The sequence below is a fragment of the Trachemys scripta genome, chromosome 21, assembly GCF_013100865.1.
Source record: "Trachemys scripta elegans isolate TJP31775 chromosome 21, CAS_Tse_1.0, whole genome shotgun sequence".
In the NCBI taxonomy this organism is placed as follows: Eukaryota; Metazoa; Chordata; order Testudines; family Emydidae; genus Trachemys; species Trachemys scripta.
The window spans coordinates 3,515,319-3,531,967 of record NC_048318.1 but is presented as its reverse complement, the minus strand read 5'-3'; the positions used below and the strand labels follow the sequence as shown (position 1 = coordinate 3,531,967).

The following is a 16,649-nucleotide window of genomic DNA, read 5'->3' as shown; positions in this document are numbered from 1 at the left end:
AATGCTTTAGTGGTGTGCAGATCAGTTCTCCTCCTTCCCTCCCACCCTTGGTGCCTATAGTATAATGCCAGGTCCAAAGTAAACCATTGGAACTTACACGGCCAGATTCATGCCAGTCCTAACTAACCCTTCCCAAAAATGACTATGTGAAGAAAATGCAGACACATTCCAAAGGAAGAGGAGATGCAATTTCTGGATCAACTTCTCTTCTTCGCTGACTTCAGTGGAGTTTTGCCCATTTACACTAGCAGGGAATTTGTCCCTCTGGCAGTGGTTTCTCATTAACCCTGCTTTCTCCAGAGCAGCGTCTGTTCCATTTTCTTGCTGTGCCTGTATGGAGAATGCAACTGACCCTTCCTTTCATTTCGTAGATTTTTTTAAGGCCAGAAGGGACCATTATGATCCTCCTCCTGCACAATATAGGCCAGAAATTTTTCTCCCTCATCATTGCATCAAACCCAGTTCTAGTGGTTGCCATTGTGTGATGCACGGTTCATGCAGCACATTACAGAGGGTGGCACATAATGCGCTCTCTCTCTCTCTCTCTCTCTCATATAGAGATTTTATCTTTAGTTTCTTTTTGTTTTGAGATTTCTCAAACTAGAATAAAAGTCATTCCGGCTCAAAGTGCTTGTTCGCTGGGCGTGTGGAAAAGCAAAATTTACAATGGCAAAGTCCGATGCATACTGGATCACTCGGAGAAAAATAAAGTTTGACAAGTCCGTATTTCAGCGCAAGATGCAGCAATACAGAAACCATCGTGTCTGCTCCGTCAGTGACTGATGGGAGACTGAAGGTCCAATCCTGCAATTTAGGAGACTGAACTCCTCCATGATTTGAGGTCAACCTGTAGCTAGAATACAGGTCAAAGATATGGAACTGTTATTAAGAGCATCAGCGCTTACGTTAGAGAAAACTGTTATAATTCATCAGGCTACTGAGATAACTTCAATGCAAATTACTCTGACTGGGTGACTGGTTGTCAGACCAGAGAGCAGACATGGGTTGGTGCAATAGGAGAAGAAAAAGAAGCCAAAAGCACAGAAAACAGCTAAAGGGGAACAACAGCATGGAGCCCAGAGTTTGCAGTGGCCCATGATGCAAAAGGAAAGGTCTACCCAAGCAGCATCCAGCATGAGAAACATACTGGAGCGGTGTGTGTCACACAAGAAGATGACAGAGAGGAAGCTGTGCTCATTGGTATAATGACGAAGCGCAGAGGCCGTTAGCACCCATCAGCAGGGAGTCCCAAAAATGGCACACCTGACCAGGTAAGGCTGGGGACAGGAGCACACCCCGGGGTTATGAAAGTTAAAGCAGCTGATGAAATGTGGCTATTTGAGTCATGAGCATCGGTGCCACACAGCACTGAAGTCCTGGAGGGCGCCATGGAATAACCTCAGTCAAAGAAATTTGCATCTGAGATAAATGTATTATTTCTGTGGAACAGACACTTCCTGCTCACACGTAGTGAGTCAGAGCCATCTGCCAAGCTCCTTAGCTGGCCCAGACTCTCAAATCCGGGTGCAGCTAGTGATATGTCCAACACAGGCTGGGCTGTTTAATCTAGCTTTATTGGTCTTTACAACCAGACTAGACCTGATCTGCCTGCCTTGCTTAGCCCTTGCGTTCACTCTCCCAGAGTCACCTAACCAATCACAAGCTGATCCCGGCCGATGCACCTTGCCCCAGCCTGCCACAACCCCTTCCCTGGCTCAGCGTACCCTGCCTGCCACCGGCCAGCCACAACAGTCTCCTCACCTCTCTTCCCGCTGCCCAAGTAACAGCTGGTGTCCACCTAAGATGGAAGGATTCACAGTATTCCCCCATCACCTTCCACCTGCCCCACTGACTTGTTTATATTTGCCCATCACTATAACATGTAGGTACCAAGTACAGGGAGTAGAAGCTCCAGCAGGGACCTCTGGGAACTACATCCTAGTCCCGTCTCATATGGGCTCTAGATTCATCGGGGGTGGGGGGGTTGATTTCCCCTTCTCCAACTCCCTACCCCCCGCCCCCATACACACATATTAGCCCAGCCTAAGGAGGAGGGAGGTGGGAAAAGACGGCCAGGCCAGATACAGTGACAACTGTACATATCATGAGAACATAAGAACGGCCATACTGGGTCAGACCAAAGGTCCATCTAGCCCAGTGTCCTGTCTTCCAACGATGGCCAATGCCAGATGCCCCAGAGAGAATTAACAGAACAGGTAATCATCAAGTGATCCATCCTGTGTCGTCCAGTCCCTGCATCTGCCAGTTAGAGGTTTAGGGACACCCAGAGCATGGGGCTACACCCCTGACTATCCTGGCTAATAGCCATTGATGGAGCTATCCGCCCTCTCTCCCCACCCTCCTGGAGAAGACAAAAAGCTCCCTCCATCCTTCTGACCCCTTCTTTGTGCCACCTCATCACAGTGTGCACAACCCTCCACACACTGGCTGATCCTCCAGAGCGACCGCGAAGGACAGAATGAGATCAAGCCCCTGACCCCACTGGGAAGGTGATGAGTTATCCCTGAACTAGAGCCTGGTTCAACCACGCGTGGGGATGTGTCACTCCTGTGCGAGGCTCCAGCCAAGCCAGGGGCTGGTCTGGTGACTCTCAGGACAGGTATATAAACCGCTCAGGAGACAGAGCTAGTCCGTTTGCCCAGCTCACTTCATGGCTTGGAACTCTCCCCTGCCCGACAGTGGGGACAGACTCCACAGGCCTCAGCCTGCTCCTGCCCTGCTCTGGCTCCAGCCTGGCTCCCAGTCCTACTCCTGCCTTATTCCAATCCTGCTCTTGACTCCTGATTCTGGCTCTGATCCTTGGTTCTGACCATTGGGCCAAGCCATCCTTGCCTTGGTTTCTGATACCCACCTTGTCCCTTCCCCAGTTTGGGGGTCCCCATGGCACTACCAGTCTGTATTAGTTTTAAACACCACTCTGTACATGAATCACCTGTGACCCTGCAAACCCGTCTCAGGGAAAGAACGCAAAGCGACAAGGACTTACGGGACTTGTTGATCATTTTTATCAGCAGGGGAGGCGCCACCCCGTGGCTATTGCTCTCATCGCGGCCACTGCTGGTCACCTAGAGTGGGAAAAGGAAGACACTTTGAGTCGTACCTGTCAGGCAGAACATCTGGTCACCCGGCACACATCCCTTCCCCTCCACGCTGCCTGGCACTGAAAGTCCTGCCTACAGATATTCAGTGCCATAGAAGCACCTGCTTTAGTGTGGCCTGTGTAACAGTGATGCTAGCAGTTAAGATTTTATGTTAGCGATCACACATACACACACACACACACAGATGCTGATCATATATATCGTCTGGTCACACACTCAGGGATTCAAAAGTGTCTCAGTGAATTAGGAGCATAAGTCACTGTTGCAAATGAGACTTTGGAAGATTTCTATGCAGAGAGGTTACAGATCGGTGTTTAGATTATACATGCCCTTCAGTAAGAAAAAAAAATCAAAACCATTGAAATTTCTGTTTGAAAAAATATATTTTGTTCCATATGAACAAAATGTATTGTGTTACAGAAATAGGACTTCAGATGTCTTACATATGAGCTTCTGTTTCCAGGTATAGTTCACAAACATTATGTGCCATGAAATGCTGTAGGTCAATTGTTAAGCACTTTCACAGTACTAAAAATACCTAACTATACATATGCGCTTCTAATCCATATTCACATAGCATTATATTTATACAGCTGCATATTATTCCATAGGGTATTGCAGATAAAGACTAATAACTGTACTTCACTTCCCATGGAATCCCTGATGCATAGTACAATTAAACATAGATTATTTATTAGGTTCTGAGTTAAAAACATGAAGAGTCATAAGTTCAGACTGCACAGAGAAAGTTTTCCCCATTGAAGAGTTCTATCCATGTTGTTATCAAAATAAATTAGACGCGAATACTTTTCCTTGCCCTAACTTTGCAAGATGAGGTACGCATAGTGATAAGCCACCTTCATTTTCAATTCACATTTTAAAAAAATAATTCTGCACACACACACACACACACACACACACACACACACACACACACACACACACACGTAAAGTGAGAGACAGCGACCGCCCAGGCTGACAGCCGCTGGGTCTGCACCGCGCACCAGATGTGCTTTGCAGCTCCTGAACCAAGTAGACAGCTGCAATGCTGACGCATCACCAAGAAGCCAAGCAGATCAGGCAGGTATTAAAGCAACATACATCATGATGGATGCCACGTACTTGGAAAGAACCAGATTCCTTTGATCCAGCCATCCACTTGGAAAGAGGCTTGGCTGGTGCTGTATGTTTTCTAAAGACTTCTGCACTCACAGCAGTCTGAGCTCCCAAATACGTCTGCTCCAGAAGCCGACTTGTGACACATCGGGTGACTGCACCAGGGTGAAAGATCTCAGTGGAAATATTTTGAAACCACCTTCCTAATTATCTCTTTGTGGTTAATTAAGGAAATATAATAAGCAGGCCTTCCCCACCCATCTACAGCATGTTTACTTCTTTCAGAGCAGGTGTCTGCAAGCTGAGTGATTTTCAACAGCTCAGTCACTTGGTTTATTACTGGGGTTCCTGAACGATTCCATAATTAAGTCATGTTTCCTTGAAATCTTCAGGCTGCCGCGGATCTCCACAGAGGCAGACACCCCTCTGGAGAAGCAGGGGAGGGTGCCAGCAAACCGGGCCAGGACATTCTTCCAAAATGACCCTGGCTCCACGCATCCGTCTTGCTGCTCTTTAGTCATTGGCCAGACAAACCACAGAGTGTTCTCACGTTCCGAGCAGTCTAAAACTCTTCCAGGGCACTGGGAGCCGGTGATTAAGCTCTCACCACTGCTTGACCACTCTAAGGTCAATGTTTACTTTGCCACACAATCCTCATTTCACTCCCCTCCCCACCCTCACTCAGCAGTCACCACCTTGGCCAGCGAAAGTCAAACAAAACTAATCTAAAGCCACCTTTATTCCAAGAGGGCGGGGGGTGGGGGGGTGGGGAGAGAGACAGCTCGTTAAGAGCAATTCCCTTCCTGAGTTGCTGGGATACGCCACGAATCATTACGGAACAAATTAATTTCATAACCATGCGGCTCCTCAGAGCCGTAACATGCCCTGGGATTCATTCCTTCGCTAAGTGAATGTAAGTGCTGGGGAACAGGTGCCAAAAGGACAGGCTTAGAGAGGCTTTGTTCTTCTGTTTATCCCTGCATTGCCCTGGCAACGAGCCTTATCCTGGATCTAGAACCACCATATGCAGGGAAGAGGATACTTCACTTGCCAGGATCCAATCAGTTGGGGTGCTGTGACCATTGCCTGTCACCAATATTCCCTCATTGTTTCTTTGTTCTCCCCTGTCTGGCTGTATCCAGCCATTCTCTCCTGCCTTGTACTTCAATCCTAATCTTCCTGGGGCAGGGCCTGGCTCTTTGCCCTGTGTTCAAGAATCGCAGCGTTTAAGACTAGAAGTGATCACTAGATCATCTTGTCTGACCTCCTGTATTTCACAGGCCACCATCAGCCAGGACCCACGCACTAAACCCAACACTCCAGTATTGCTAGCCTCAGGAGACCAAGCTATTGTGTGCAGAGAAGAGATGGGACCGAAGCGCGCCAATGCCCGACGCCCCACCAGTGGCAGAGAAGAGCTACCAGAGAGGGGTAACTCGCAGTCCCCTTCCAGCCTGGACCCATCTGCAACAGTCACCTCCCATGAGCAAACTCTTGAGCCTTTCACTATCTGACCACCAGCAGGGCTCCCTAGGCCACAGATAAAGTCACCTGAGAAGTATCAAAGGGCCAAAGGTGACCTTACCAACTGCAGGGGATTGAGAGTGCAGTATATACCTTCTCCATCCTAGCAGATAATATACCTGCTTAATGCTCCAGAGAACAGCTCCAGACAGTCTCTGCTGATAAATATGCCCTGGAGGAAGATTCCCTCTTCACGCCCACCTTGGACAGGAGTTTAACGCCAGCAATTATCTCCATCTCACTCTCCCCACTCCTTACCTACCCGGAGTCCAAGGCCAAAAGGGAAACATTGTAGCCATCTAGGTCTGATAAAAGGCCACGCTGCTCCACAGGAACACCAGGATTGGAACCCACGCCCTCCAGTATCAAAGGCTACAGCCTTACCCCTGTGCCACCACACCTCCTACACCGTGCTGCGAGGCCACTTTGCAGGTCAACATGGTGCATGCCTACCTTCTTTCCTGCCCAGACATGACTCTCTTCATAGCCCATAAGCGCCATTCAACATATCAACTGGAGGGGGCACTGCTGAACAATGTGATACTCCACCACGGAGCTGCCCAAAACAAAGGATTTCTGGTTCCTGCGAAACGTCAATATTTTGATTGCTTTCATTCCACACTTTGGCATTAAACTATTTTTTTCAAAATTTCCCATGAGCCACAAATCTCAAAAAAATCAAATTGTTTCAGAAATACCGACCCCGAACGAGACCTGCACCCCAGGACCAGGGCAGCCCCTGACTGACAGTCTTGTCGGTTTCACTAGGGCTGTGAACCTGACAAGAAATTTCAGTCAGCAACTGCTGGAGCTCCTGGGGTCTGCAACTCTAGGACAGGAAGTCTAAAAGTCCTGAGAGTCCCCTGGCTCCCTGTTGCAGATCTGGGAGCCAATCCTGATTAGAGCCGGGGCTTTCAGGCAGTAAGCCTGGAAACTCTGGCATGGCAGGGCTGCCCTGCAGCTCTGGACTCTAGGAAGTTCTGGGGTCTCCAGCCTGGCACTGCCCACAAGGCTAGGCTGCCCTGGAGCTGTGGACCCAGGAAGCGCTGGTTTCCCAGCAGCCCACTATGCAGGCTGGCAGGAAAGGATAGAATCTTGCTTGGCAGGCAGGTTTCTGATAGACCCAAACCATTTTCACAGGCCATTTGGGGATCAACACATGGGCATTTGGCAATGAAAAAGTTCAGAGAGGAAGTTCAGACTTGGGCCTTCTGGTTGATGTTACAGCTAGGCCACCACGGACAGGAAGTGCATTTCTGGAGGGGCAAGGGTTCACTGCCAGTGAGTTTAATCTCAGCTAATTAAACTCACCGGGCATTCTGCCGTGTGCCTCTGGACCCCACCCAAAAGGGTGTGCTCTAATTACCCATAATGTCACTGCCCATCTGTCTCATTGCCCAGTGAAACCACACAGCTGGAGGGAGTCTTTGCAGCTGGGTTGAGTGCACCCTGAGCACCAGGGTGTATCATCCACCTAATGACAGGTTTCAGAGTAACAGCCGTGTTAGTCTGTATCTGCAAAAAGAAGAACAGGAGTACTTGTGGCACCTTAGAGACTAACAAATTTATTAGAGCATAAGCTTTCGTGGACTACAGCCCACTTCTTCGGATGCATATAGAATGGAACATATATTGAGGAGATACATATACACACATACAGAGAGCATAAACAGGTGGGAGTTGTCTTACCAACTCTGAGAGGCCAATTAATTAAGAGAAAAAAAACTTTTGAAGTGATAATCAAGCTAGGCCAGTACAGACAGTTTGATAATAGGTGTGAGAGTACTTACAAGGGGAGATAGAGTCAATGTTTGTAATGGCTCAGCCATTCCCAGTCCTTATTCAAACCGGAGTTGATTGTGTCTAGTTTGCATATCAATTCTAGCTCTGCAGTCTCTCTTTGGAGTCTGTTTTTGAAGTTTTTCTGTTGTAATATAGCCACCCGCAGGTCTGTCACTGAATGACCAGACAGGTTAAAGCGTTCTCCCACTGGTTTTTGAGTATTTTGATTCCTGATGTCAGATTTGTGTCCATTAATTCTTTTGCGTAGAGACTGTCCGGTTTGGCCAATGTACATGGCAGAGGGGCATTGCTGGCACATGATGGCATATATCACATTGGTAGATGTGCAGGTGAACGAGCCCCTGATGGTATGGCTGATGTGATTAGGTCCTATGATGATGTCACTTGAATAGATATGTGGACAGAGTTGGCATCGGGGTTTGTTACAAGGATAGGTTCCTGGGTTAGTGGTTTTGTTCAGTGATGTGTGGTTGCTGGTGAGTATTTGCTTTAGGTTGGGGGGTTGTCTGTAAGCGAGGACAGGTCTGTCTCCCAAGATCTGTGAGAGTAAAGGATCATCTTTCAGGATAGGTTGTAGATCTCTGATGATGCGCTGGAGAGGTTTTAGTTGGGGGCTGAAGGTGACAGCTAGTGGTGTTCTGTTATTTTCTTTGTTGGGCCTGTCTTGTAGGAGGTGACTTCTGGGTACTCGTTTGGCTCTGTCAATCTGTTTTTTCACTTCAGCAGGTGGGTATTGTAGTTTTAAGAATGCTTGATAGAGATCTTGTAGGTGCTTGTCTCTATCCGAGGGATTGGAGCAAATGTGGTTATATCTTAGAGCTTGGCTGTAGACAATGGATCGTGTGGTGTGTCCTGGATGGAAGCTGGAGGCATGTAGGTAAGTGTAGCGGTCAGTAGGTTTCCGGTATAGGGTGGTATTGATGTGACCATCGCTTATTAGCACAGTAGTGTCCAGGAAATGGACCGCTTGTGTGGATTGATCTAGGCTGAGGTTGATGGTGGGATGGATCCACCTAAAACGCTCACCAGGGTGAGATCTTAAAACAATATAGAACATTGGCACTTTTCTGCTACATTTCTTTGCTAGGAACTCACTGTGCTAACCAAACCCTAATTCTGCCTCAGCCCATCCTCAACGGTAGGTCAGTAGGAGTGTCCCCATTTTACAGACAGGGAAAGTGAGGCATAGAAGTCAAGTGACTAGCCCCAAATCAGTGGGAGATCTAGGAACAAAACCCGGATCCTTGCCTTCCAGCTCCATGCTTTGGTCACTAGACCAGAGTCTTCCTCTGTAATCCCAACCACCCACACACTGCACCTACTAATCTACAGCCATGGCAAAAAATGCTTCGAAATGAAGAATGGCATCAAAAAAGACCGAGGGACGTGTGAGGTTTGTTTTGTAAGTCATTGTGCTACACAATAACCAGTGATCGCTGAACCTCACCGCCTAAGACACTGGGTTCAACCGAACCTCTACACATTCAGCTGCTTTGCACAACATACCTGTTACCCACGCCCACTTGGGATGGAAGGCTCTCAAGAGCAAGGTTCAGCTTGCAAAATGTCCCCTCCTCTCACAGAGGCTGGAGACGCCACCAGGCACAAACCTTTCCATGGGATTCCACCTTCCTAAGAAAACTGAGTTCATGGAGCTGTCTCAAATGTCCCCTTTCCCATCCCCCCAAAAGATCCAGTAGAGTTGGGTTCTTATTGTCCCAGCCTGGTTTGTTCCCAGCCCAATGCTTCCTCCACGGGATGGGATAAGAGCAGTTCCCGAAAGACAAGAACATAAAAATAACATGCAGCTCTGTTGCACTGTAGCAGGTTTGAGATCCATGCACTCTGGGGCCGTCCTAACCAGATCCTCACACACCAATAAATAGGACTGAAAACTGGGCTGCAGCTCAGAATGTCCAGCCGTGGCCGTTCAGTGGTCTACGTGAAATGAGTTTGCTGGGTCTCAATTTTGCCCCCATTTCCCACAAGCACAATTGGCAGCAGCCGGCCATCTCTGCAGATAAGTCGAGGGCTGGCTGTATCGGGGGTCTGACACCTAGGGCTGGGCCCTGGAGCAGCACAGAAGCATCCTGTAGGGGCAGTTACCACCTTTGCAGTGTCTGCACAGCTGGTGGTAAACGGAACACTTTGGTCTCCAGGGTGGTCCATCTGGCCCCTTCACCAGCTCTCATCTCATTGGAAACCCTTCACAAAGGAAGAAAAAGAGTAACCAAGAGAAAAATCAGCACCCGAGATGGACCCGCACCACACACAAACCTGTAGTGTATACAAATACCTGTGTCTGCAGGTGACTATACTGGTGCTGCCACTGGTGAAAATCATGAGCAACTCCACTGACTTCATTGGAGTGACACTGGTCTAAACAAGAGCAGAGTCAGGCCAATTTATTGAAGAAGGCGCACTCATAAAGTCCTTGTTTTGTCAAATTTCCCGCTGTAGGATTAGCATATCACCTGCTTTCCAGGGGTAGGAAGCAATTAATTGCTTGTGGGCTGGAAAGCGTTTTGAAGGTGAGAAGTGCTACACAGTTGCAATGTCAAGAATTATTGGGGTTAGCAACAAGCCTGCGAAGGATTCCTGCGCTCTTTCGGGCACCGCCAACCTCTGTCTTTGTTTAGTCACGTCATATAAATTTCTTTGTTTCTTTAAAAGCAAACCTATAATCTTGAATCAAGGAAACATTTAACAAGAGAGAACGTGGATAGCACATAAAATGTGAAGTAAACACAATTAAACTGTAAAGCGAATGAACAAATGAACTGGAGTAGTGGATGAAAGGAATCTGAAGCACACACACACAGAGCATGAAATAAGGAGTGACAATTAGTCATTTTGTTCGTTGTGTTGCTCCAGACTTGTTGGTCCCAGGATGTGACACACACCAGGTGGGTGAGGGAATAGCTTTTATTGGACCAACTTCTGCTGGTAAACTTTTGTTTGACCTGAAGAAGAGCTCTGTGGAGCTCCAAAACGCATCTCTGCCAACAGAACTTGGGCCAATAAAAGATATTCCCTCACCTACTAGAATCATACGAACATAGGACTGGAAGGGGCCTCTTGGATCATCAAGTCCAGTCTTCTGCTATCCCAGACCACCCCATCAAATAATCCCCTTCATAAACATAGCCTGCTTCACCTTAAAACCAGTCCGGTTTGTTGCCCCCACTGCTCCTAGTGGGAAGCTGTACCAGAGCCTCTCCCCTCTGACGGTTAGAAACCTGCCTCTAATTTCCAGCATAAATTTACTCATGGCCACTTTAGCCCCATTTGTTCTTGTGCCGACACCGTCCTTTAGCTTCAGTAGCTTTTCTGCTTCCCTGGCATGTACCTCCAATGTATTTATGGAGAACAATCAGATCCCCTCCGAGCCTCTGCTTTGCTAGGCTAAACAAGCCCAGCTCTTAGTCTCCTCTCATAAGATAAGCTCTCCATTGCTCTGACCAATTTAGTAGCCCTCTTCTGCGCCTGTTCTAGTTTGAATTCATCTTTCTTGAACATGGGTGACCAGAACTGTAGCCAGTATTCCAGAGGAGATCTCACCAGTGTCTCTTACAACGGCATTAATACGTCCCTATTTCTACTGGAAATACCTCACCGGATGCATCCTCGGACCACACTTGCCTTTTTCATGGCCACATTGCATTGGTAGCTCATTGCCACCTTGTCATGGCCTAATACACCCATTGGAGTGGGCTCTAGACAGTGAATTTGGAGACCTGAATCTATTCCAGACTCGCTGGGGGATCTTAGGGAAGTCACATCACCCATCTGTAAAATGGGGCTGATATTCTGACTTGCTTCTGTAAAGTGTTTTGACATTCATTGGTGAGAAGAGCAAAGTATTAACAAACAAGGAGGAGGGGCGAATGGAGAGCAGGACTCAACAGAGCAGCATACTGCATCTCAGTACCCATCGTTGCAGTATCCAAGCTCTTCCCAAGTAACTAATGGCTACATCTCGAGGTCCCTAGTGGACTTTAAATCTTCTGCTCTTCTCCCTGTCCTGTGGAAGGAGAGGGCTAGGCTTGGGGTATACACATTTGGAGGGAGTGGGGGGTCTGAATGGAACAGCTTTGCAGAGCATCCGAATGCAGTCAGCATCAGGGTTAGTCTGAACTCCACTGGAAGCTAGTTTCACAGCCAAACCCTTTAGATTCAGAGACATTTGGCCCCATCAACCGGGCAATCAAATGGTGTTGCCATTTTTGTTTGTGTTTGTCTGATTGACTGAAGTTTCTGAATGGGGCATAGTTTCAAATCAGAAAATCAGAATTTTTCATTTCGAAAATATCAGAAAGAAACATTTCAACAATTTCAAAATCTTCAACGGTTTTTCAGGTCGGGAGAGTCAAATCCAGCCGTTTGGTGAACAGCTTCGTTTTTGACGCATTGGGATCTTTTGACAAAAAAATGACTAGTCGAAATAGAATTTCTATAGAATTGAAATTCCACGCTTGAATAATAACAGTATAGCAGTAAGAATAGATTACCAACCACCTAACCAGGATGGTGACCATGATCATGAAATGCTCATGGAGACCAGAGGGGCTACAGAAACAGAAAACTCAATGATAATAGGGGGTTTCAACTATCCCCATATTGACGGGGAACATGTCACCTCAAGACAGGATGCAAAGATAAAATTTCCACACACCATTAATGACTGCTTCTTGGAGTAGCTAGTCCTGGAACCCACAAGGGGAGAGGCAATTCTTGATTTAGTCCTAAGTGGAGCAGAGGTTCTTGTCCAAGAGGTGAATATAGCTGAACTGCTCGATAATAGCGACCACACTGTAATTACGGTAAATTTAATACCAAAGAATCCCACCACCGTAGCATTTAACTTCAAGAAAAACTATGCAAATATGAGAAAGATTATTCCTTTTAATTTCTATTTAACTCTCAGAAGAGTGTAATACTTGCAAGTTGCATGAAAACTATTTAAAAACACCATAATAGAGGTTCACATTAAATGTATACCCCAAATTTAAAAAAAACAGTAATAGGGCCAAAAAATGTCACCATGGCTAAACAGAGTAAAAGAGGCAGTTAGGGGCAAAATCGAATCTTTTTAAAAATTAGAAGTCAAATCCTACTGAGGAAAATAAAAAGGAGCATAAACTCTGCCAAGTCAAGACTGTAAAAGTATAATGAGGCAAGCCAAAAAAGAATTTGCAGTGCAACTAGACACAAAAGACACAAAAACTAACAGGAAAAAAAAAGTACATCAGAAACGGGAAACCTGCCAAATATTCAGTGGGGCCACTGGATGATCGGGGTACAAAAGGAGCACTCAAGGAAGACAAGGCCGTTGCTAAGAAACTAAATGAATTATTTGTGTCGGACTTCACTGCAGAGGCTAAGAATGAGATTCCAACACCTAAGCCATTCTTGTTAGGTGACAAATCTAAGGAACTGTCCCTGATTGAGGTGTCAGTAGAGGAGGCTTTGGAACAAACTGATACATTAAAAAGTAATACATCACTAGGACCAAATGGAATTCACCCAAGAGTTCTGAAGGAACTCAAATATGAAATTGCAGAACTATTAACTGTGGTGTGTAACCTATTGCTTAAATCAGCCTCTGTATCAGATGACTAGAGGATAGCTATGTAAAGCCAATTTTTTTAAAAGGTTCCATAGGCGATCCTGGCAATTAGAGGCTGGTAAGCCTAATTTCAGTACTGTGGTTTAAACCATAGAAATGAACAGTTAGCAGATATATAGATGAACATGATATGTTGGGGAAGAGTCAACATGGCTTTTCTAAAGGGAAATCATGCCTCACCAATCTATTAGAATTCTTTGTGGGTGTCAACAAGCATGTGATCCAGTGATATAGCATATCTGGACTTTCAGAAAGCATTTGACAAGGTCCCTCACCAAAGGCTCTTAAGCAAAGTAGGCCATCATGGGATAAGAGGGAAGGTTCTCTCATGGATCAGTAACTGGTTAAAAGTTAAGAAACAAAAGGGTAGGAATAAATGGCCAGTTTTCACAATGGAAAAAGCAGTAAATAACAGGGTCACCCAAGGATCTGTACTGGGATCTGTGCTGTTCAGCATATTTATAAATGATCCGGAAAAGGAGATAAACAGTGAGGTGGCAAATTTGCAGATGATATAAAATTACTCAAGATGGTTAAGTCCAAAGCAGACTGTGAAGAGTTACAAAGGCATCTCACAAAACTGGGTGACTGGGTAACAAAATGGCAGATGAAATTCAATTTTGATACATGAAAGTAATGCACATTGGAAAACAATCCCAACAATGCATACAAAATGGGGGGGGGTCTAAATTGGCTGTTACCACCCCCGAAGGAGATCTTGGAGTCATCGTGGATAGTTTTCTGAAAACATCAGCCCAACACAAAATTGCAGTCAAAAAAGTGAACAGAATGTTAGGAACCGTTAGAAAAGGAATAGATACTCACTGCCATATTATCATAATGTCATTATATAAATCAGGTATGCCCACACCTTGACTACTGTGTGCCGTTCTGGTGGCCCATCTCAAAAAAGATAGATTAGAAATGGAAAAGGTGCAGAGAGGGGCAACAAAAATTATTGGGAGTATGGAACAGCTTCCATATGAGGAGAGGTTAATAAGACTGGGACTGTTCAGCTTACAAAAGAGATGACTAAAAAGGATATGATAGAGGTCTAAAAATTCATGACTGGTGTGGAGAAATGAATAGGGAAGTGTTGATTACCCTTCTCATGACCCAAGAACCAGGAGCCACCCAATGAAATTATTAGGTAGAAGGTTTAAAACAAACATAAGGACCCACAACACACAGTCGACCTGCAGAATTTGTTGCCAGGGGATGTTGTGAAGGCCACAAAAATAACTGGGCTCAAAAAAGGATTAGGAGGATAGATCCATCAATGGCTATTAGCCAAGATGGTCAGAGACGCAACCCCATGCTCTGGGTGGCCCTAAATCTCTGATTGCCTGAAGCTGGGAATAGATGGCACAGGGGATGGATCACTTGATGACTGCCCTGCTCTGTTCATTCCCTCTGAAGCAACTGGCACCAGCCACTGTTGGAAGACAAGATACTGGGATAGATGAACTGGTCTGACCCAGTGTGGCCACTCTAATGTTCTTAAGAAAATTTCCCAACAAACTCCAGCACGGCTTCCTGATGGGGACCTCCTGCACTGCCCTAGTACAAACACCACAACAACACTGCCCATTCTTTCAGAACCTGCGGATTCGCTGTAATATAGCCTGGCCTCTCTCTTACACTTCCCACCCTGCTGCTCTTCTTGATTTTGACGCCTCTCCTCCTCCTCAAGGAAAGGGGGAGATCCAGCCCGTCCATTGCTTGAAACAAAAGAGGTTTTATATGGCATAAAACCTTGGGTTACCAGCCCTGACAGCACCCCTTGCCATAAAGCAGTTTAACCTGTTTGTAACAGATATGCAGAGCCACATATAATCCTATTAACGCAAATCAGCCAGTTAGATATATGAATATTTCAGCCAAAAAACACACAGCAACTATTCAGAAACTTCCCCTCCCCGAACACACCCTCTAGTTCCCAATTAAGATGGCCAGTTAGCACTTATGTTGGATAGCATCTTCCATGGCAAGGATTCCATAAAGCACGGCCTGGATTGTGTCCCAGAAAAAGATGCAGAAGGCCAACAAAAGCCCGCTAAGTGGGACTTAATTGATGCCCAGGCCTGGTGTTGATCCTCAACTCGGGGGACTAGTTCCAGAGGAGGCACAGCAAAGTTATGCACAAGAGACAGGTAAACTGTGCCCATGTACAAGCATGTGCATGAGCTCCTGCTTCAGCTGTTTATTTGGATTTGTTTAAACAGCGCCTTGAGTAATCCAATCTATGATAACGATAATCCAGTGTGCCTTGGCAAACAACCATTTGTTTGCCACACTCTAAAATCCTGTGGGTGCAACTCATGGCCACTTCTGATGGGAAAAAAACCACAAAAGTTAATCCTCAAAACAAAAAAGTCATCATGCGACTAAGCTGCAAGAGTAATTGAATCAATGCAGAAGAGCACAGCTCAGGTTTCACACGGCCTGGTGGACTCTGGAAACCAGCCCGTGTGCATATCCAAAGATCACCGGGAGGTCAATGATGATTCTTCTCTGTATTGTGGTAGCACCTACCCTACTCATGGGCCAGCACCCCACTGTGCTAAGTGCTGTACAAACACAGCAAAAAGGTAGTCCCTGCCCCAAAGAGCTGTCAATCTAAAATCATATCATATCGTCAGAGCACTTTTCTTTATTATCTTCTTGGGCATCTCAATTAAAAGTGTCTCTTATTTTTCAAGTCTGTAAGAAGTCTGCCTAGGCATATGTACAACCTCCCCTACTACTTCTGTCAGAAATATGCCATTACGTTCCTCAGTACAACTGACCCCAATGAAAGACTTGGTGCCAAACCAATAGCATGCAACCAGCGGGTTAAACATACAGGCCCAGATCTGCAGCTGGCATCATTCGAAGTAGCTCTACTGGTGACTCAGACTCCTGCATCAGTGGGGCTAAGTTCGAAACTGGATGCCTTTCTGAAGATCTGCCCTAGTGACCGCAACTGAGTAGATGATCACCATGGTGATCTGACCTTAAAACCTATGAAAATGTATAACCATTTCTCTTCTTGTGGCACAGAAGCCATGAGCGCTGCAGCTGCATTGATTCAACCAGTCCTCCTGCATCCCACACTGCTGTGCTTCAGATTGGGAAGGTACACCATACCTGCTGCAGCCCAGCCACAGTGTTGGGAACTATGAGATAGATGCTTCCAGAGTCCCTGCATGCACTAGCCCAGTCACAGGTGCACATCACAGCGGGTGTTGTTACCCCAACACAGCAGTGGCAGGAAGATCCGGCAACGTGAGACTGAGCTCAGCCATCACGTGACCCGGCAATGTAACAAGCCATGCCCTGCAGCAGTCTCCTCACTGAACACAGAGGTCATAAGAACAGAAGAACGGCCATACTGGGTTAGACCAAAGGTCCATCTAGCCAGTATCCTGTCTTCCGACAGTGGCCAATGCCAGGTGCCCCAGAGGGAATGAACA

General features: G+C 46.4%; 1 protein-coding gene across 5 annotated transcripts in view; it reads right to left on the bottom strand.

Moving 5' to 3' along the window:
• ST3GAL4 (ST3 beta-galactoside alpha-2,3-sialyltransferase 4) overlaps nt 1–16,649 on the bottom strand; it is a 154,999-nt gene that overhangs the window by 22,872 nt on the left and 115,478 nt on the right. For all 5 annotated transcript variants that reach the window (XM_034754768.1, XM_034754767.1, XM_034754769.1 and 2 more), the window contains one exon: nt 3,008–3,086. In XM_034754768.1, coding sequence (XP_034610659.1) covers nt 3,008–3,086 — 79 coding nt within the window. The remainder of the gene's footprint in view (nt 1–3,007; nt 3,087–16,649) is intronic.